This window comes from Strix uralensis, chromosome 4 (assembly GCF_047716275.1).
Source record: "Strix uralensis isolate ZFMK-TIS-50842 chromosome 4, bStrUra1, whole genome shotgun sequence".
NCBI lineage: Eukaryota > Metazoa > Chordata > Aves > Strigiformes > Strigidae > Strix > Strix uralensis.
Genome location: NC_133975.1, coordinates 127476491 through 127499610, shown reverse-complemented (window position 1 = coordinate 127499610; position 23120 = coordinate 127476491). Strand labels below are relative to the sequence as shown.

The following is a 23120-nucleotide window of genomic DNA, read 5'->3' as shown; positions in this document are numbered from 1 at the left end:
GCTAATATTTTTATTCATATTTTAACAATTATCTTTATTATTTGACCAAAATAGAAAACTGTTTCTTCTGTAAGTCACCTATGCAGGGTGTTTGTATAATAGTTCTATGTAACATTTTCTTTTTTTTTTTTTAATGAGATTTTTGAGCCAAAACAAACTTGGAATAAAAAAGTATTAATAGAAATGTCAGTTTTCTTGGATAACTGCTTTGGCCTTTAAGATTTCTGTTTCAAGCATTAGTCAACCCAAGGAAATCACTCCTGATTAATCAACCATTGCAGTCCTTACCTAGTGGGTTGTTGGGTTTTTTTTTAATTTTTTACATGAGTCTGTTGTCAAGGAAGTTAATGTTTCTTACATGTTCATTATTTTGGATTCAAATTGTTGAGAATGTCCACACACCTACACACACCTTACAGATACAAATGATTCATGGAGCTCAAAGTTAAATACTGGTAGAGTAGTATGTGGTTTGTTCCCTTGCTGTATCACTGTATTCCACCCACATGCATTCTGCTTTTATTTCACCCAGTTCTTAAACATTTAAGGTGATTTTTTTCCACCCCTCCAAAGAATTAAGCAAGCATTTAAATCTTTGTTCTTAAAAAAAACCACAACGCATTTTGATGCTGTAATGGACATGCCTTTATCACAAACTATATTGTAATACTATTATCTTTTTATTTTACTATACCAGATCACAATGTGAAGCCAATAACCAGCCTACACAGTGGCTTGTAGGCCAACATAGTGTAAACAAATTGCAAATCAAACACACATCTGCTATATAAATAGTTATATTCACCTTTTGTCACAGGCAAGGCATAGTATCAAGGAGTTGGAGAACAGGAGAGATAAGGTACTGCAAGAAAAGAAGCGAATATTTCTGGGGTTAGTTTTTGTAAGTTACAGTATTTTGTTTTTCAGCATCAAGTTGTTATCAGATACAAGTATGAGAAAATGGGGCCACTGAAGTTTAGTGGCTCAGTAGCAAGTGGAAGAGAGAATCTAAAAAGTTCAACGATAGGAGCTAAGCTAATACATAAATTTTCAGATTGGTGCTTTTTTCTGTCCTAGGTGTTACCAAATGTAGATATTGACAGTATTTCAAGTGACAGTGTGAGTCTAAACCACGTGCTTCCAGGCTCTGAACCTGCTCTTCCTCCTGTTGATGCTGTAATACAGGTATTGATGGGTCTAAATGTCTGTGAATTCAAATTTTTTAACAAAGAAGATGTTAAATTACTACAAAGTTATCTCATTATCTTGTTTTAGTTAGAGAAATTAGACAGTTCCAGGAAAAATGGAGTAACTATTCTGAAGAATTTATGATTTGAGGTATGTGGTTAAGAAAATGAAAAATTGCAGCAAGACACTGTTCTTCCAAGATTAAATAATCACCGTAGCAAAACTCTAAGAAAAACAACATTTCTCTGTCCTGTTAAGAGTTGTGATCCCTTTTTGGCCATGTCTGTCTTATTTATACTGGCTTTAGTGTTCTGACATGACGAGCGAGGATGTTCTTCATTCCTCTGTCTGCTCCTTGGCTGTACTTGAGTGATTAGTGGCATGCATGCATAGCCTGTTCACTGGTAGCCTGATGTGTGTGGAGCTGGCCAGTCTATTCTCTTTCCATATAACTTTTCAGAAGCATTTCTAATCTAATCTAAGCAGTAATGAAGGTTTTTGTGCAACTGAAAGGTTAACTGCTGCATGCTGAATGGTAAGGTTGTAAACTAGGGCACATGTTTGCAGGATGGCATATTGTTTCTTCCAGTGGACTTCTGTTTTGTGCTTTGCACAGACTGGACAGCGTGAGGGCACGGTGATGCAGTGGTTATTTGTGTACAGTTATTGTACCCTCTGTTTTCTGTGTGTGTTAGCTGCTATTCTGACTTGAGGAGTTAGGTCCTCCAGACTCCTGTGGTCAAGGTATTCACTGAATAAGACAGAGACTGGACTAAAATAGTGATTATTATCTGAAAATGATATTATTAAATAATATTGTAGAAATCACACATAAGTAAATTGCTTAAGAAACTTCTAGACTCTTGTGTGCTATGTTTTACAATATTCAGTCTTACTGGGTTTTTTTAAGAAGAGTTACAGGTATTGCCCTAGAACTTTTGGTGTTGAGATACTCCATTAGCTTTGGTAGCAGCAGGTTTTAGTTGTCAGCATACCAGAAAAAGTTCTAATAATCTCTTTTTATGATATGTAAAGAAATTCCTCATAACTTTTAAGGTGGGTAAAGCATTTTTTCTGAATTCAGGCTATTGACAGTGAGTGGTGATTTAATTGCATTCTTGTCGTGAAATTTTTCTGCTAATGCATTTTTTCCCCCAATATGAAATACCTAATGATTTCAATCTATCTTTATAAGACTCCAGAAGATATACATAGTGAGGAAGAAGACACAAAGTTTCCGGGAACTAATTTCATTGATGTTACTGATGTCATGCAGGTAACTATATTGAAAATGTATCCTTTCCTTTTAAGCATTTTTATATTTATTTTATATTATTCTGTCATAACCAAAAACACAATGTAGAAGATTAGTTTGCTTTACTAGCAACTTTAAAAATACATATTGTGAGCAATAGTGAGCTGTTATAAAAATATTAGAATATTAGAAATTTTTAGTTTCAAAATTACCTTATGTTATTGGAGGGGAGGAGCTAAATCTATTTGGACAACTTTTCTTCTGTTTGCACAAAAATGCTTTATTTCATAAAAATAAATAGGAAGGTTGTTTAAGAAATTGGTTTATGATCTAGCTAAACAAAAAGCTGCAATGTTGAATTTTTTTATATGTGAATAATAGTTACTCATATTTTCTCTTGTCATTTTTCTCCTGGATTGCCTTTATCTTTTATTTTTGGCAATGGGATCTATTTTAACCACAATACCAAAAAAATGTTCCAAGTGAAACATATGTTTGGCCTATGACCATACAGACAATATGCTTAAAAATGTGCAAGGTAAACACAATGTGGAAGCATAAAATCAACCTCTGGAGTGGCAGGGGTGTTTAAAACATCAAAAGAAAGCAAAGTTATTGTTACAAAAGAGGCTTCAGATTCATGAAAAAATGTGCATAAAAATACAGGAAAATAGCTCATTGTTGTCTTTCCCACACCCTTTTTATTATGAAAACTTAATTCTTTTACAACTGAAGAGGATAAGTATTTGTGTGAAATATCTCCTTTCCCCCTTTTTTTTTCTTTCCCCCTTTTTTTTTCTTTCCCCCTTTTTTTTTTCTTTCCCCCTTTTTTTTTCTTTCCCCCTTTTTTTTCTTTCCCCCTTTTTTTCCTTTCCCCCTTTTTTTCCTTTCCCCCTTTTTTTCCTTTCCCCCTTTTTTTCCTTTCCCCCTTTTTTCCTTTTCCCCCTTTTTTTCCTTTTCCCCCTTTTTTTCCTTTTCCCCCTTTTTTTCCTTTTCCCCCTTTTTTTCCTTTTCCCCCTTTTTTTCCTTTTCCCCCTTTTTTTCCTTTTCCCCCTTTTTTTCCTTTTCCCCCTTTTTTTCCTTTTCCCCCTTTTTTTCCTTTTCCCCCTTTTTTTCCTTTTCCCCCTTTTTTTCCTTTTCCCCCTTTTTTTCCTTTTCCCCCTTTTTTTCCTTTTCCCCCTTTTTTTCCTTTTCCCCCTTTTTTTCCTTTTCCCCCTTTTTTTCCCCTTTCCCCCTTTTTTTCCCCTTTCCCCCTTTTTTTCCCCTTTCCCCCTTTTTTTCCCCTTTCCCCCTTTTTTTCCCCTTTCCCCCTTTTTTTCCCCTTTCCCCCTTTTTTTCCCCTTTCCCCCTTTTTTTCCCCTTTCCCCCTTTTTTTCCCCTTTCCCCCTTTTTTCCCCTTTCCCCCTTTTTTTCCCCTTTCCCCCTTTTTTTCCCCTTTCCCCCTTTTTTTCCCCTTTCCCCCTTTTTTTCCCCTTTCCCCCCTTTTTTCCCCTTTCCCCCTTTTTTTCCCCTTTCCCCCTTTTTTTCCCCTTTCCCCCTTTTTTTCCCCTTTCCCCCTTTTTTTCCCCTTTCCCCCTTTTTTTCCCCTTTCCCCCTTTTTTTCCCCTTCCCCCTTTTTTTCCCCTTCCCCCTTTTTTTCCCCTTCCCCCTTTTTTTCCCCTTCCCCCTTTTTTTCCTTTTCCCCCTTTTCCCCCTTTTCCCCCCTTTTCCCCTTTCCCCCCTTTTTTTTCCTTTCCCCCCTTTTTTTTTTCCTTTTCCCCTTTTTTTTTCCTTTCCCCCTTTTTTTCCTTTCCCCCTTTTTTTCCTTTCCCCCTTTTTTTTCCTTTCCCCCTTTTTTTTCCTTTCCCCCTTTTTTTTCCTTTTCCCCCTTTGTTTCCTTTTCCCCCTTTGTTTCCTTTTCCCCCTTTGTTTCCTTTTCCCCCTTTTTGTTTCCTTTTCCCCCTTTTTGTTTCCTTTTCCCCCTTTTTGTTTCCTTTTCCCCCTTTTTGTTTCCTTTTCCCCCTTTTTGTTTCCTTTTCCCCCTTTTTGTTTCCTTTTCCCCCTTTTTGTTTCCTTTTCCCCCTTTTTGTTTCCTTTTCCCCCTTTTTGTTTCCTTTTCCCCCTTTTTTTTGTTAACTTTCCCCCTTTTTTTTGTTAACTTTCCCCCTTTTTTTTGTTAACTTTCCCCCTTTTTTTTGTTAACTTTCCCCCTTTTTTTTGTTAACTTTCCCCCTTTTTTTTGTTAACTTTCCCCCTTTTTTTTGTTAACTTTCCCCCTTTTTTTTGTTAACTTTCCCCCTTTTTTTTGTTAACTTTTCCCCCTTTTTTTTGTTAACTTTTCCCCCTTTTTTTTGTTAACTTTCCCCCCCTTTTTTTTGTTAACTTTCCCCCCCCTTTTTTTTGTTAACTTTCCCCCCCCTTTTTTTTGTTAACTTTCCCCCCCCTTTTTTTTGTTAACTTTCCCCCCCCTTTTTTTTGTTAACTTTCCCCCCCCTTTTTTTTGTTAACTTTCCCCCCCCTTTTTTTTGTTAACTTTCCCCCCCCTTTTTTTTGTTAACTTTCCCCCCCCTTTTTTTTTTACTTTTCCCATTTTCCCCTTTTTGTTAACTTTCCCCCCCCTTTTTTTTTTACTTTTCCCATTTTCCCCTGCACAGATCAGCACTTAGACAGCACCAATGTGTTGATCCTGTTCCCCTCTCCAGCAGTTCAGGATGGAGGTCTGGGATATACGTGTGCACGTGTGTATGTATGTACATATATGTGTGTGTGTGTGCCCAGGCATACACACACGCAGTGTGGATCCCTCCAGTATCTGGTGTTAGACACTCAGTGTACCCAGTAGCTGGCCTGGGGTCCTTGCCCTCCCCAGCTCTGGCACCTGGACGTGCAATCCCCTGAAAGCCTCCTGCTCAGGAAAATAGTTGGAAATGGCACTTAGTGGGGAGACGGGACAGCCTGCGCTGATCAAGCACAGGGCAAGGCCAGGCAAGCATGCTCACCCGCCACTTTTGTTCCCTTACCCCTCTATTTTCCCACACCTGTACCTCTCCAAACCACCTCGGTCCTAACCCTTCTACACCTCTGGTTCCTCCCCGTAAACACCACGTTAAAAAGTGTTGTACCATCCCAAAATACTCTTCCTTGCATCCCATAAGAAGTCATCATGTCATCACCTCATCCAAATGCACCTGCCCAACCTTAAGAAAGATGATGTGGAGGGTCCCTCCATGGGCTCATCTTGCTGGGCTTCGCTCCTGGACTCTGGGGCTGAGCCCTCTCCTATGACAGCCCTGGGAGCAGCCATGTCAGTGTGCTCCATTGTTGTATTAGGTTGTTCTCCCACCTGTTGTCGTTCCTTTGTGTGGGTGGAGACAAATGTTTTGTCACATAACCTAACAGTTTTAACAGTTTTGAGGACTAACGCGATGTGCCACAACTTGTAAAACACAAGCCCTGCCGTGGGAAGAGGTGATGTGCCTTGTTCTCCCATTGCAACTTTGCTGTCTAGTTTTTAAAGACCCAGAGCTCCATCTTCCAAAATAATTGAATTAAGGTGCTCTTAGTTCACAGTAAGAAAATTCACCTGTGGAATAAAGCAGAAAAAAACTGTTATAGCTTTGATTTACATACTTCTTTATTTTTGATCAGTGGTTGCACCTACAACAAAGTAGGTTCCAACTTTCTGCAGAGAAGGTTTCATAAGGCCAGCCCTTGCATGGACCCTGCCTTATTCCAGAGTGAGAAACTTGCTCAGCTGACATGAGCCCAGAACAGACTCTCAGATTTATTGAGTCTACTTTCCAGCTCTTATGAGCAGCCACGTTCTGCAGTACCTTTAGCAAACTTACTAGGATTTAAGATTAGAGACACTTTTTGCTCTCTCTGAAGATGCCCTAATTGCAAGGTGGGGACTTGTTTCTCAGAATTTTTGCTTCCATTTTGAATACCACTGCAAAATATATAACCTGCAGAGGTCAGAGTAAATGCATTTTCCGCAACCCTGATTTCCCATGGATGCTCTTGGGGGCAGTGATTTTTTACATGTTAACTCTTCAGACAAAAGATCACAGATACCACCTGCAATGCAGCCTGACCTTGCTTGTGAAAATTGCCTTAGAAATCTGTCAAGAAGAAATCCATCCATTTTGGATGGCTTTAATAAAATACTATGCATATGCATGTTTGGTAATGGAACAAATTATTCTATACCACCTAATAATTTCAAACCTTTTTTTTAATTATCTGAATGTAATTTGGGAAAAAGAATTTTGGCTTGCTACTTTATCATAAAGTACAGTGATTAATATTCCAATCATATCTGAAAGACTTTCTAATTTATATCATATTTTGATTGGGAGTCATGATAGATATTTTCAACAGTCTCCAAGGAGGTAAAATGCAGAATTGAGTGCAGATAATTCAGGATTGGTCTACAAGGTGATATATGTACAAGTTCAAACTGTATAATTAAGTACTGACTATTACATTATTTTTTTATTTCAGCAGAGATAATATATCATCTCAAAATGAATATAATTTTCTTTTGGGTTGTGCACTATTAAAAATAAAATATTTTTGCACATAGTTTAGAAATGCAGAACTGCAAAAGTTTGTCAGTTACTAAATATATATAAGATTTATTATATGTACTTGGTTTATTTAATCCAGATGTTTGTATTTTGCATACTTTCAGAAAAGATTATATTAAATAGGCAACATCAAAGAAAATTTATGGAGTAATGCAGTCAGAAGAAAATGCATAATGAAACACTGGACAAAGACATCTTTACATTTGCTGTCAGAACAAATAATGGTTACGAATACATATATCCTAACAGAATGAACTGCTTATCAGCTTGCAAGGCATCCAGTGCCATTCTGAGTTTAACTTTACTGTCTTATTTCTACGCCTAGGATGTTTTAGAGATCTTTGTTTGTCACCCAAATACACATATGCTGTTTTACCTGCTTTGTAAGTTACAGCTTTTCTTTGAAGAATTATTACTATTTAAAGATCCAGAAAGATCCCGCTCCCCAGTAGCTATTTGTTGTAATAACCCATCATGGACCTATCTGACTTTCAGTTTTAAAGTATATTAAGGTAGGAGAGGAGTATTAATGCTGGGTTGGGGAAGGAGACAGGAAAATGTTACTATCTTTTTTTTTTTCCTTCTCTGTTCTTGCTGTGTTTAGTGATTTGTTCTGTTATTCATAGAAAATATGTAGCCACTTTTTTTTATAAGTTAAAAGTAAATTTAATTTATAAGGGAAAAGAAGACTATTTTCTCCTTTCACTGTGTTGGAGATTAATTTTAGTAAATGTAGATTTACAGTGAGCTCTTTTAAGCAACGTCGCATACTTCTCACTGGTAATTCACTCAGCTCTTCATCTCTTTCTAGCATGCCAAATGTTGTTCTTAGAGAATCATATTACTATTAGAGACATTTGTTTTTAATATTATGAGTGAAGGATGCAGGTTCTCATCCATCACGAGACATTTCTAAAGTGTTATGATATGACAGGTTGGTGTCTGCTTTGTACGGTTTCTTAAATTTCTACAGTTTCTTAATGATGTGTATGTGCTCAGGTGAGGGAAAGGAGGGTGGCATCTTTGGAAACAGTCAAACATTATAATACACACTGAGTAACTTCCATAACTTTTTAGAAATAACACATTAAGGTTAAATTCAAAGTGACTGTGAGGATCTTGTGAATTGATCACCCAGAAATACCTTTTAACTTTCAGCAGCTGAAGTTAATGAAAGTGCAAGCATACACGTAACATACGTGTAAACTATTAATATCTAGCCTTCAGTGCTGGCAGCTTTATTAGAGTTTTGACTGACTACATGCTCGTTAGCTTTTGGGAATGTGTCTTTTCAGACAGGAGACTAAAGTTGAAATTTTAATTTCCAAGAAAAATCCCAAAACCAAACAAAACCTAACCCAAACCAAAACACCTAACCCAACAAGTAACTGTAGAAAGTTTCCTAAACTTTTTTGTTTAAAGGAGAAGCATTTCTGGAGTATATATTAAAGAAACCTGACTTATGTCACAAGTAAATTTCTCAAGTATTAGCATTACCATTGGCTCCCTGCCCTGTGCAGCACAGGCAGGAAATATGAGCCAAATCATGTTTTACTTAGCAGTTCCTATAGCTTTATACCTCTACAGATTTATGATTTGCTAAGTTTAGAATTGTATCAATTAAGTACAACATACTAAGAAGGGAGAATGTGGTTTGTGTGCTGTGACACATCTACAAATGTTTCTTAAAAAAAAAATCTGACGGTTACCTCAGTGACATTGCCTTCCAGAAATGTACCATAACTTAATTTACTACTTATTTATTAGGATCGGGACGAGGAGAGGGATGAAATTCCAGAATTATTTGAACCTCTTCTGGAGCTTAATGGACAGTTTAAAGTTGCCTCGCCAAAATACAGTGGTCCTTTGTTTCCTCCAGTGGCTTCTGCTCCTCAGCAGTCCTCTGATATTTTGGATGAACTGATTCAAAGGAGAGAAACTGTAGAAAACAGGTTGATAAATTGGTGAGTTGCAATGTAACAAAGTGACGAGAGAATATATATGGAAGAAGGAATGACTCCATAAGAATATCTTCCCTTTTGTTTTCTCCCTTCCCTTCTCCTTTTTCCTTTGAACTGCCTTGCATTTTATGTCAAGAATGCTCTTTTGTATACTTTCAGGTGGTTTTGTGTTTGCTGATAGTTAAATGGGTTTTATTCTGCTAGGGTGGAACAAGAAATAATGGCAAAAATTATCAGTGGGATGTACCCAGTTCAGAAAGAAACAGTGCCCAGCGTTAGCACCTCAGAGAGCGAAGACAGTGAGTCTGTAACCTCTGACATTGGTAAGTAGGAGTTATTGTTCTCATCGGCAGATGGATTATCTCAATTTTCAGCTAATTTTAAAAGCGGTGTAGGTAGCTGTTGCCTGAGCGGAAGAGTGGATAATGCTGAACCAGTGAAACTATAAAATGCAAGAGTGTATGCTTTAATTTATGCTGAGACAGAGCAAGCATAAGGCCACTGAAATAAATTACCTAAAAGAAGAAAAAGAACACATAAAACACACCACTATAGAGATCAACTCCTGTTACTGGCCATCTAAATCAGATTTGGCATTTTGCTAAATCTGTAATGTTTGTTTGCCTTTCTTTTGTGAATAGATACATCAAAAGTTACCTCCCTTATAAATGTGTGAGAATGGGAGATAAATACATTTCTCCTGTGATGTCACTGTCTATGCTTCTGCCGTCTTTTATGATGCTGAATTGCTTCTCTACTGTTGTTTTTTTATCTGTAAAATAATTTAAAAAAAATCACTTTTTGCAAAGGAATGTTTAAAAAGTTCATAGAGAGTAAAATGAGTGGCTGCAGTACAGTACGTGCATTTTAACAAGTGAGACCTGGATGTGTGCTTTATGCTTATTTGTTTTCAGTTGAAATTGCAGGTGGGAGAGGATTTCAACTCTTTATCAATGCTGGTGTGCCTGTGGACTCAGAAATGATAAATCATTTCATAAATGAAGCTCTCAGTGAAACAATTGCAGCCATGCTGGGTAACAAGCAGGCTCAGCAAACAGTTCCTGCTACAAATGTTCCTCCAAGTACAATGATTATGATGGTAAGAGTCCGTTTTATTTAAGTTTTCCCACTGAAGTTCTAAGAGATAATTTCTTTGTGGCATGATGGTTCAACTATGTGCAAGACAAAGATGATGAAAAAAGACTGATGAACTGAATGTGCATCATTTGCATTTTTTGATAATTCCTTATTTTACCCAAGCAAGCAACAAGATTAAACCGATTTCACTTTAAAAAAAAAAAAAAAAAAAAAATCCTTTGTGCTGCATGCAACATGCTATATTTATTTTAAGGCTGAGCACAAAACTGATTTCTAAGGGAAAGACTTGATACTTAATTTCATGTTGTCAAAAGATAGCTCATGTTATTTTCAATAAAAATAGCTATGCTACTTTCTCGCGAAGAAATTTGAAGAAACTAATTTCTTCACATAAGAAGAAAGAGAAGCTGAGAGTGATATTATTTTTGGTCTTACAGGCTTGCAGCCATTCTTTAATATCTGTAAAAATGAGTATTCTTTATAAGTTTTGAGTTCAGTAGTTTTCAGTAAATGCTTAAATTATTAGTAGAGCTTTCTGTAATACAGGATAATTTTCTCTGTTTCCTTTGATAATCAAATGACAGCTGACTTTTATTTTGATAAAAACATGTCTGTGCTACAGTCTTGTGTAATGTCTTTGGGAAGAATGTGGAAATTAGCAATCTAACTATTCAAAGTCTGTTGAAAGTGAGATCAATTCTTCTATTCTGCTACAGTGCATATAGATTGAAATACTACCTAGTGCCTGCTGTAAGTAACCAACAGATTATTCTGTAGTCAAAAGTGAACATTTCACTGCTGTAGGCTTAAATACAGCCATCCTGCATCTAAAGACCTCTTCTCCACTCCATTACAGATTAGGGAGGGTATGATGTTAAAGAGGACTGTTCTTTGTAGCTGCTTCTTCTGATGCTTAGAAACATCCTCTAATAACTATTCTACATCTACTAATGCCCCTCTTAAGGCTTCTTGTTTCCGTACCAGTTTAAACTGAAATGTCCTTAAGCTGAAATGGTTGTTTTCTCCTTACTACATATATTCATTTGCGCACTTAAGGAGATTAGGTTTGTCCTTTTTAGCCTTTGTTTGATTAGGCTAAATAACACAATTGTCTGTATGTATACCTTTTTTTCGACTCTTGCTGATGGGCAGTACTTTTATGTTTTCCAACTTAGATTGGTCTTGACCACGGATAACACTAATAAGCTAATAGACATTTTAATACAATAATGTGGTATGCAAGATGAGGTTTCCTCGGTGCCTTGTGCTATAGTAGTTATGCTCTCCCGCCTTTATCGGAATCTCAGGTAGCTGATTATATTTTTTTAAAGTCTTTCCACATTTGTGGCTAATAGTTATCCTTCGGATAATTTGTACATTCATAAGTTGTTTTTTTTTCTTTTTCCATTTCTGCTCAGCTCTCAGTAGAAGGTCCTGAATATGTAGTTTATGCATTCTTGATCTACCCCTTCTTACTGTGAAGTTTCATATCTAGAACTTCAGCTGCCCAGTTATCAAGGTCTTTGGTGTTCACAGTGTCATGGAGTTGTGTGTGAACTGCCAAATGTGTCAGCATGTTCCATTTCCCGTAAGAATTTTTAATAAAAATCATCAGTCCGAGGATTTATTCTTAAGAAATTATCCTGGAAGTCTTGCTTTAGCCACATTATCTTGTTTTCTTTATGAAATGTCAGATAACAGGGCTGGAAAAAACCTGGAAAGGTCCATCATATTCCTCCATAGCAGGCTAAATGACAACCATCATACTTGCTTGTCAGACTTCTCTCCATCGCAGTCATTTTTTAAGCAACATCACAACTATGTGCTTATTTTAGTGCTTTACTGTCCTGGCTATTGCTTTGTTTTTAATCTTCCCTTTAGCCGATTCTCTTACCATAAAATTATCATACTGAATCAGTTTGATCCACGTCACAAAATATTTTCTTGCTTAACATTGTATCAAATGTTTAGTAAAATTCATATAATCATGTAATTCATATTTAGACTGGACATTCAGAAGCATTTCTTTACCGAGAGGGTGGTCAAATACTGGAACAGGCTTCCTAGAGAGGTGGTCAATACCCCAAGCCTGTCAGTGTTTAAGAGGCATTTACACAATGCCCTTAACAATATGATTTAACTCTTCGTCTAGATGATCACTGTAGGTCCCTTCCAACTGAGAGAGTATATTCTAGTCTATACATAATGGTTTCCAATGTATAATTTACTGGGTTTTAATTTATTTTGTCCAGGCATACCTTTTAGCCTGATGCAACTTTATGTTTAGATGGAGGAGTTAGATCCATGAAACATGTATCTAAGCAACAACTCTTCCTGTTCCGTGATAACCTGCCTTTCTCTCTCTCTTTCTCAGCTATCTCTGGGGATACTTGGAAGATAGGAATTTTGCATTGAGATAATAACTGTGGTTACTTTTTTTTTTTCCCCTCAGGAGCCTCTTGTGCCTACTCCATTGCCAACACCCCAGGCCACACCACCACAAACACCACCTTCAGAAAAAGAATTGCCTCCAGTCAAAACTCCAGAGTCTTCTCCATCTCTTACAGAAATGAGTGGGGATGTTCGCAAACATGAAAAAATTAAAGAAACAGGTAGTGAAAATAATAATTGAAGTTTAGAAGTAGCAAATATGCTTTAATCTACTGCCTTTAATTTTCTTCTTCAAAGACATGTTATCTCTCAGGATAAATATTCTTGAGGCTATAATTCAAGTGAGAACCCATGTAGTACAAAAATTATGGGCTAATTCGTATAAAAAGCAAACATCTTTTATCTGGTAACAGTTTTATTTTCAAACTTAATGCACATTTCTGTGGTCTGTGTGATTTCCATCCCTCCCAGCCCCTCCACACTTTTTCACATCAGAAAAATAGCTGTCTTTTGCTCCTTCTTGTGTTTCTAATGTTAATTAAGCCAAATTTACACTCTCCAAGTAAAGCAGCTTAGTTTTTAAAATGAAGAGCAGTCTCCCTTATTAAAGGAAGCAAGCAATTAAGGTTTTATTCTAGCTCCTTCAGATTCCAACACTGCACTTAAAAGAAACTGGTCTTCATCTAGTCTTGTCTCCATAACTACCAAAAGGTATCACAAAAACTACAAGTTCTTAGTAGAACTGACTAGCTCTCTGTCTGAGATTTACTTCCTGCTTTTCTTTCTGATCTGAAATTTGACTTCACACAGTTGAGATTCCAGCTGCCGCTGGTCACGTTGGCACACCTGTGGTTACCCCTGTCAATACGCCTCCCAGAACAACCACACCAAGCCCTCCTGCCTCAGAACGGGTCTCCACAGCTGCCAAAATGGAAAGTCCAAAGCCTCCAAACCCATGGGATGATGCGGAACTTCCTCTGGAAGAAGAGAAACCCAGTCCTTTTACTGAAGAACCGTTCCATCCCAAGGCTGTGTGAGTTGAACAAGCTTCACAGTTTTTTCATTTCTTAAAATGAATACGTGTATTCTTTCTACATATATCCTCAAAAAGTCAGTAGAAAGAAACACTTAATGTATATGTCAGGATGCATTGAGATAAGCCAAGATTCTTTTTTTCAATTGCTTGACTTATATTTTAGAGAAAAATGTGAAATCGGGACCTTTCTCAGGATTTATCAGTCCTTATTTATTGTCCTGCTGAGTATTGTACTTAGTAAACTCGTATTGTTACACCTGCCAGTAATAAATGTAGTGACAATGAAATATTGTGTTATCAGCATTTTATTTTTTCTATTACCTCAATGGGAATACACATAGTAATTTTTAGTTAAAACCGGAAATTAATTAATAATGTTGTTTAACCATGTTGATTCTCAGACTTCTGTAAAATGCTGTGCTCTTTCATTTGAAAAAATGCTTGCAAATTAATTTCTTTTCAGTATTGATTTAAGACTTTAGTCTATACTGTGCAACGCATTTTGGTGTATTCATAATGCATATTCTTACATTACAGTGAGATGTCAGTGGCTAATGATGAGGAACCAGAGGCCTTGATTTTACCATCTCAGCAGTTGTCAGCAAGGCCCTTCGAATCACTTCCAAGCAATCCACAGGTTCCATCACCTGTGCCTACAGTTAGTTCTGGGCAGTCCATGCAGGAAAGCAGCCTTACCCTCACTGAAACAGAAACTGCAGACAGACCCATCTCAGAAGGAGAGGTACTCTTCAGCTATGGACAGATGCTAGCTGCAAGAGGTAACTAACTATTTGTGGAAATTAGAATTTGGATTAATCTTTTTCTTTGTAAACTTCTCTTCCAGTCTGCTGAAGTTACATTTCATACAATTTCTGATAAAACTGCAAACATGAACCTGGTCATTAACTTTCAGGTCATGGTTTTGGATTTAAGAGACCTCATTGCTCTTTTTCTTGCCTCTGAACAAAATGCTTCTGCTTACTAATGCAAAAAGTTTAGATCTGCTCTTTTGTCATAAGATCAACTTGGAAAATAATTGGGACTGTCTTGCATAAGTACCGTGTAATTATTGAGAGCAAAGTGTAAGAGCAATTTTCTTGGAAGCTGAAAATACATCTTTATAATACACATCCGGCAGTAGGAATTCCCGACTTTTCTAAAGCACTGTGTTGCAATTATTAAAGAATGTGGCCTTGGCTTTCTTTCATATAACTTGCATGTTTTTTAGTATTGGTAACAAAATATTTTTCAGCCTTAGCAGAAGGAGGACTGTCTCTTCCAAATGTTCCTGAGAGCTTAACCAGTACTTTACGAGATGCCAATGAAATGGTAAGGAAATGCTTCACAAGGAGACAGAGTTAGTGTGGTATTCTACCTTGAGCATCTTGATAAATTGGATGTGCTTTAAGCATTTTCACTTACAAACTTCTTAAATGTATGCTTTTAAACTGTGCACTTACAAAGAATGTTAGAATTTCAGAGCTACAAAGAAAAAAACCACATTATACAAACTAATTTATATTTTTTTAAAAAGTCGATTTATAGACCTCTGTAGGTGAGAGATAGCTAGTACGCATTTTCATTTCTTTATTGTTTTTAGTTTTAAGACATCTTAAACAGAACAGAACATTGTTATGCTCTGAGCTGTTTCAGCTTTGAGCTGTCTTTTAATTGCTTGTGTGCTTAAATTATTAAAGTAGATTAGCTGAGTCTGGAGTTACTTAAAGCTGCTTAAAACTTCAGTATAGTTTCTTATCTGACGTCTGCTTTAGTCTGTTGTCCTGGAGACCTCTTAAGTCAAGGTATTCTCCATTCCCTTTCTCTTTTAACACTTTTCCTCAAATGCCTGGCCTTTCACTCTTTGACTTTTTGTAATGCCTCTTGGCATATATGACACAGCTATATATTATTTATATGACATATATTTATATAATATTATATATTATATATATTCTATCATATATATTTATATTATATATAAATGATAGTATCAGGTAGAATAATTCTGTGCTTAAACCAAACTGTTTTCTTTATGAAAGAATAAAAAAATTGATAGTGACATTGTAATAGTATTGTTTGGAAGGGAATTCCAAATGGATTTCTAAAATATTCCTGGCCTGCCTTCACAATGCTGTATGGCTCTTCTGGAAGATGCTCAGATAGTTGAAATCTGCCTTGAGGATGAAGACCTGCAATCATCAGACTCCTGTTAGTGTTTTGTAGAAAACCTCCTCTTACTTTCTGTTGGTCAGGTGCTCTGAAGCAGACCCTGTCCACAACATCCCTGGTGTTTCTTTCCCCTCTGGTCCTGACTCAGACCATCGATGGGCACATGGAGGTCTGTGAATTCAAGGAATGTTTTGACCTGGGACTGAAAATTGGCTGAGCTACGGGGCTGAAAGGGTTGTGGTCAGTGGCACAAAGTCCAGCTGGAGGCCAGTCACTAGTGGTGTATGCCAGGGGTCAGTACTAGTGCCAGTGCTGTTTAACATGTTCAGTAATGACTTAGACGATGGGACAGACTGCATCATCAGCAAGTTTGGAGATGATACAAAACTGGTTGATACACCAGAGGGTTGTGCCACCATTCAGAGGGACCTCACTGGGCTAGAGAAATGGGCTGACGGGCATCTCAGTTAAGTTCAGCGAGGAGAAATATCATGTCCTGCACCCAAGGAGAAGCAGCTCCATGCACCAGTACATGCTGGGGGTTGATGGGCTGGAAAGCAGCTTTGCAGAAAAGAACCTGGGGATCCTGGTGGAGAGGTTGAACATGGGCCAGCAGTGTGCCCTTATGGCAAAGAAGGCCACTACCATCCTTCGGTGCGTTGAGAAGAGCATTGCCAGGTCAAGGGAGGTGGTCCTTCCTCTTTACTCAGTACTGGTGTGACAGCATTTGGAGTATTGTGTCCAGTTATGGGCTCTTCAGTACAAGAAAGATAAGGATTTACTGGAGTGAGTCCAGCAAATGACTACGAAAATGATTAAGGGATTGGTGCATCTGTTACACTGAGAGAGCTTCTTGGATCCTTTAGCCTGGAGAAGAGAAAGCTCGGGGAGGGGCGGGGGGGATCTTACCGATGTGTATAAATAACTGGTGGAAAGAAGTAAGGAAGACAGAGCCAGACTGTCCTGAGTGGTACCCAGTGAAAGACAGGAGGCAGTGGACACAGTTTGAAATTCAGGAAATTCCTTTTTAAACATGAGAAATGTTTTTACTCTGGGGGTGGCCAGACATTGGAAAAGGTGCTGTCCTGAGCAATCGCATTGAACTAGACAATCTCCAGAGGTCCCTTCCAATCTCAACAATGCAAAGTTTAAATGTCCTAGAGTAGGAGTCTACTTTTTTTTTTCCCTGCCTATCCTTCCTAAACAATTCTACCTGTACATGGCCATGCTTCACCTGTGCATACTTTTCCATCTAATACCTGTGATTACATTCATGTCACAGTTGTGAGACTGTGCCCTGAACTTGCAGGTCTTTCTGTCTGTTGTCCAGACTTTGCCATGTGAGTGTATAGGCACCTGAGGAGAATGCCCTCCCTCTTGATCAAGATTATAAAAGTTCCTTTTGTGGGTTTCCCTTTAGATGCCTCCTCTGTTTGCCACACTTCCTTTCTTAAACTCTGGGCTTAAGACTCTTATCAGGTGAATCTAAATTAAAGTTCTCTTCATCAGATTAGAAAGTTTACTTGCTAAGATGTTCCTCCCTCTCTTTGTCAACCGGATTGTAACTTTCCAATAGTTCTTTGTCCTCAAACTAGGTTCTCTGGTTGAGGAAGCTAAATCCTTGCTAGTGAGAGCAGCTCAGCAGCCAGATCGTTGCTAGCAACCAGTATGTGTGAGGATTTAACTGTTTCCCTGAACTTTGGAGGCCTAAAGGACCTTGTTCTTCTCTAAGTTTTGCGGTCTTAGGTAACAAATAAAGACTGTGCATGTCTGTGGGTAGAAGGAGAAAGCAGTGTGTTGTCAGTTTGCTTATTGTTAAATGCCTAGATTTTCATGGCACAGGTTGTCAATGTGGAAACTCTAACAGCTTAAAAGAAAAAAGCATAGTTGTGAACCAAAGTAAGAATGATTCAAGTTCCTACAAAACCCAGTTTTGAATCATGTATTATGTGGATTTTGTTTCTTTATTTTAGGATTATGATCCTCCCAGTGAAGGGCAAGTGGTAAGAAGACTGGATAAAGGCTATCCCAGGGATCCTGTCCTGACTCTTTTAGCCAAATTAAATCAAGCACCTGTTGCTGCACAAGAAGGAATGTACCATTTGGAGGTAACTTAGAGTCCTTTTCCTTCCAGTACAGTAGTTTTGAAGTGATAAAATAGTAGTTTTAAAATATTTCAAGCTTATCCTTCCTGTTGGCTATAGGACAGGTTCATAACTTCATTCCCTGCTGGAAGTGATCTCACTTCTGTTGGCTATGTTCTTGTGTAAAACTTTTTAAAAACGCTGAAGGTGAAGTGTTATAAACAAGTTAGCTATGCATGGTATCACATGTACATAGTTTTCAAGGTGTGTATGTGACTCTTCCAGTGTACTAGATTTGTCCTGTCATTTTGAATACCAGGCAAGTTTTATGTCACTTTGGCAGTATAGTTGGTATTTTTAACAGTACAAGTTCACTGCACTTAACAGCCATATGAGTGTTTTTGGGAGGTACAAAGGATAACTCAGCAAATGTTTATGTGTGCTTTTGCACATGCTGTTGATACTGATCTTGGAACAAAACCTCAAAATACTCGTATTCAGTTGGCAAGAAAAAACAGACTAACAGAAAAATTTAACTATCTGCATCAGGACAGAAGTAATTTTTTGTCACACATCTAAGTATTTTCTTTGTGGAAAATAGTAGTTTGGACTCAGCATCTATTCTAACTGACATAGCTGGAGGAATGTTTAAAGGAGGTGAACTTTGAATACTGCAATATGGTTCACGAACACCTTTATTTACAGAAGATCTTGCTTTTTGTGATTTTTATTGGTGCATATGCAGTTTCTTCCTTCTGTCTTGGTCAGTTTAGTCTAGATAATTACTAACTTCACTCGTCTCCTTAACTGTTCTTTTGTCTGTCTTTATTTTGCTTAATGAGCTCTGGTGGATGGACTTAGTGAAAAGCTTTCTACAGTGTCAGCTCTGAGTCTGACTGTAATTGTAGTGACATTTTCTCATCAGCACCGCCAATTACAGATGCATCTCTAATTTGCTTTTTCCCTTTCCCATAGTCACGGACCACTCAGTCTGTCCGTACCAGACACTAATAAACAGCTGTGAGATTCTGGCAAGGTGTGCAAGCATACCTTCTCATTTATAAGAGAAAGAATATTCTCCTAGATGTTACTAATATTGCCTTAGAATGACACTGTGCACATGTGTGTAAGTTTATTCAACCTGTTTTCCTGCATAGAAGCAAACTGTTCATTCTCTGCAGCTTTGAAAGCCAGAATCCAGGAACCATCCCTATTTTAAGTGCCATCCAAACCTACTTAAAAATTGAACATTTTGTATGACATGCTATACAACAGAGTCAATAGCTTTTAGATGCTTCTAATGTTACAAGGTCAGGCAGTCAACAGTGGCTATATGTGTAACATTAAAGAATTCATGTGCTGAAAATATAACTTAGATCCTGATCTTGTTGGGATACCACTAAGAAAATAAGTGATGTTGTTTGACTGTAAATGATTCTTTTCTGTCCAGTACTGATAAATGGAGATCTTACTTTCAGACCCAGTTAGATGATACCTACTCAGTTTCAGTTTTCTTTATTCAATGCTAATAGTACAGACTTAGGTTTATGTACGGTTTAAGGGTTAATGTAATTAGATAACAATGTCTGGTTTTGGAAGAAATACATTGGGTTTTTTTATACCTGCTGTTCTGATGTGGCTGTTCTATGTAGGATTCTGATGATAGTGTTGGGGAGCTGAGTGAAGGTCAAAGACCGAGGCTGACCAGAGCAGCAGAGAGAATCCTAGTGGGACATTCAGTTTATATGGACCATCCAACTGCTCGGTCTTCTGAGAACAGGCCACACGGGGGATTCCGTTCTCCATCGCCAGGGCAGCTTGCCCAAATTGGAGGTACTATTTCTTCTCTGTGATATTTATGTGGACTCTGAGGATTTTCTGTAGCAGTATCTGAAATAATTTCAGAGAATATGTTCAAAATCCAAAATAAAAAATCTACAGGCAATTGCTGCAATGAAATTAGTAGCATTCCTTTTCTGAGAACTGGATTTAACTAAAGCCTTGTCTTCACTCTTCTTTGTCTGTAATATTCTACAATTTGAACAAAAATCATGACAAATACCCACTTGCCTATACCAAAGTTGACTTGTAAAGTAGGTATTTTATTCTTTTAAGTCAAATTCATTTCCCAAACACTTAGTTTGGCCATTCTGAAGTTGGTTTCCCTAGGACGGGTATTAACACTGGCAGTTCAAGCTGCTTCTCTCTGTCCCCTTGCACAGCACACCTCCTCATTGTTTTTATCACTCCGTCAAGATGATACTGCAGTGTCTCATAATTGGTAATATATTTTTAGCATCCTATATTCCTCTAACAATATGGAAATTTTTTTTTCTCCCAGATGGGTACCTGAGGCTTGTACGAAGTAGTGCAGGGATAAGTTGCTGTGTAAACCAGGAAAATTAATTTATTTCTTTTCAGTTTAAGTGCTGTAACTAATGGCCCATCCTTCCTCTCCCTTATTTTTCATCCCAGTTTTTCTCTATTGTTATATGAAAAGGTACTTCTATACTTGCTTAATTAAACTGCTGCAAGCATGTAGAAACTCTTTGTTTTGTTGACTGTGGTTTTAAATATGAATAAACTGAAATAATTATTAAACTGTTACAACACAAATGTGGTTGCAGTGATTCATCAAAAGTTTTGTAAACTAAAGCAATCAAACAGCTGTTTTTATGTCCTTTTAATTTGCATTTATAAATTTGACAAGAGAAGCATATGTCACATTATCGTGCCTTGACCAGTAGGAAGTGGATTGAAATTAAATGTTTTCAACATGTGGCAAAAATAAGCTCAGAGAAATAAGAGTATTTGCTTAGTTTTGAGCTGGTTACAGAGAGAGTAAGCTTTTTAAGCTGGCTGTCACCTAATGTTTTGGACCAGCTACACCACTGCGAGCCTTGAAAATATGTTCTGGTATGTTATATCTTATCAAACTTTTACTTGAGAGTAGTTTGTTGAATGTTGTTTGGAGGTCAATGATATTAGGGTCCCTGGCATAAGACATTTCTCCAAGTCACTTGTTTAACACTGTATTGTTAAGGGACAGTCAGCATTAAGAACTGTGATGTAGGGATAAATGAGTGATCTAGATCAATCTGTGGTAAGTCTCTAACAGTGCTCGGGATCGTATAAAGAGTTACATTAATGGGAGAACCTGTCTACTAGGGATATTTCCTTCTTACCCTGACTGTCCATAGCTGTATCTGACATAACAATTTTGTATCTCCTCTGTATCTATTTTTTAAATTTATTCAATTTGTCTGTCCTGTAAATATCTAACACTTTTCAAAACCAATTCCTGCATGTAATGATAATCTAGAAGCAGTGTGTTTCTCTTGTAGTTTTTTATGCTCATCTCTCTAAATCTTCTAGTATTTTTTCTGTTGTAATATTTTTTTGAGAGGAGGCAAGTGCCCTGGACTAACTACAATAGGGGAATGCCCTGTGCTTTTACATAATGTGTAATAATCCCAGGCAGTTCTGTTGCATTCTGATGACTTTTAACTTGGCTTCCCTCCCTCCCCACCTCTGAACTCACAACACGGTATTCATTGATATTGCGAAGGAAATAACATTGAAGAAAAGCTAGGATCTCCTTTCAAGACAAGAGTGTTTTCATACCAGGGAGGAACAGAAAACCTTGTGTCCAAGTCCTTTTGATAGTGAAGTCAACACTGAATAGGAAACAATCTGTTCTTGGGGTGGAGGGTGGTGGAGGGTGGAAGGAATGATCTGTGATTGTTTCCACTTTTCTTCCAAATCTTTTTTTATCTGTCCACTGGTATGTGAGATTGCATGTCCTCCAGTCTGTTGCAAGTCAGAACTAGGAGCTATTATTTCCTGATAGCCACAACAGTTACAATGCAGGTCCATCATTTTATTTGATAATTATTTTTAGGGGTAAAATGAAATAATCGTTACACCAACAGGTGTGAAAGTCCACCTATTTCAGGGTGTATATCTCTATACGTATAACCTTGCAGTGGATACTCAGTTTCTCTGTCAGAATGAGTCACTCACAGATATATCTGTAAGAATTCTGGAGATTGTGTGACCAGTTTTTATTTGTATTATGGAAACACGATGTCTATTTGTATGATGGAGCAGGTGTTGCTCATGCAGGTATATAACAGCATCTTGATGATCAGTCTTTCGTTTATAAATCCTTGTGTTCAGTGCTTAAAGTCATGGATATAAAAACCAACATGCAAATGAAATGTGGCACATGTCTTAAAGTGAACAATAATTACAGTTAATTAAGCAATGATTATAGTTAATTAGGCTTAAAATTCATTCTTTGGCTCTGTATGATAGCAGAAGGCTAAAGTTAGTTCATGAGCTGTCAGTACATTTTTCATAAAGATGCTTTACATGCTTGCAGGCTGCAAAAGCATGATAAATGCTGGATTATATAGCAAATTATCCCTTTAAAAAGACTATATACAGGTTTCCTTTCATTCATACAATAGTGAAACATTTTCATGAAGAAGTCTTTCCAATCTCTTTCCAATATGTGTGATAAAGCTCATTAAGCATATAATGCTATGATGAACTATACAGCTTTGAAGCTATCATAAATGCTTGCCATGTTACAAATCTACAGATGATAAAGCTGATTTATTTTTTTCAATTTCCACAGACAAGTATTTCTTATTTCTTTTTTTCCCCACAAGAGCAATTTAAGGGATATACAATGAGCCATCTAAGGAGGAAATAATTCTCTTTAACGTCGCATGTCCCATTGTTGAATCTTGAAAGGCTCCACATCCTGCCACATGAGTTGACCAGGAGATTATTACTCCAGCTCATGAGGAAATTTTTTTCTCTTTATTTTTCTCTCTCAGCAGAAATTCTTGGAGATGCAGATACAAGTCGTGGTCCAATGCTTATGGCTGAACTGGAATCGCCACCAGTTTCAAATCCTGTTCTGCCAGCAGCCCAACCAAGCTGCAGAGTGATATCTCTCTCAGAGGATCTGTCCCAGGTAAACTCAAAGGATCTTTTCTGTGACTAGTCAGAAAGTGCAAACTGAAACCTAGGAAAATAAATTTTCCTGTTCCACTGTGGTGACTGACATCACAGAACTGGTGCATTTAAAGTGACACATTCAGCTGAGAAACTAAAGTCAAAAGTACATGTGTGTAATAAAAATGATTGTGTTTACTGTGATGGCATTCTTATGATATGCTTCCTATTAGGCTCAGACCTTCACTTCTACCTTTTCTGCACTTCCTCACAGCTTCACTGGCCTCACAGGATCTAATACTGTACATATTCAGTTCAGATGGGACATTCCAGTGTTTTAGGGGCACCATGCTTTAAGTATAGAAGAATATCGTGTTGGATATATAGAGAGGAAGCAACAAT

General features: G+C 37.4%; 1 protein-coding gene across 1 annotated transcript in view; it reads left to right on the top strand.

The window, feature by feature from the left end:
• Window positions 1–23120, top strand: part of KIAA0586 (KIAA0586 ortholog) — a 74704-nt gene that overhangs the window by 22129 nt on the left and 29455 nt on the right. Inside the window, exons 18-29 of the mRNA XM_074869078.1 lie at window positions 1078–1185; window positions 2384–2464; window positions 8779–8975; window positions 9177–9295; window positions 9887–10071; window positions 12523–12682; window positions 13272–13494; window positions 14035–14276; window positions 14750–14826; window positions 17640–17774; window positions 19403–19583; window positions 22598–22737. Coding sequence (XP_074725179.1) covers window positions 1078–1185; window positions 2384–2464; window positions 8779–8975; window positions 9177–9295; window positions 9887–10071; window positions 12523–12682; window positions 13272–13494; window positions 14035–14276; window positions 14750–14826; window positions 17640–17774; window positions 19403–19583; window positions 22598–22737 — 1848 coding nt within the window. The remainder of the gene's footprint in view (window positions 1–1077; window positions 1186–2383; window positions 2465–8778; window positions 8976–9176; window positions 9296–9886; window positions 10072–12522; window positions 12683–13271; window positions 13495–14034; window positions 14277–14749; window positions 14827–17639; window positions 17775–19402; window positions 19584–22597; window positions 22738–23120) is intronic.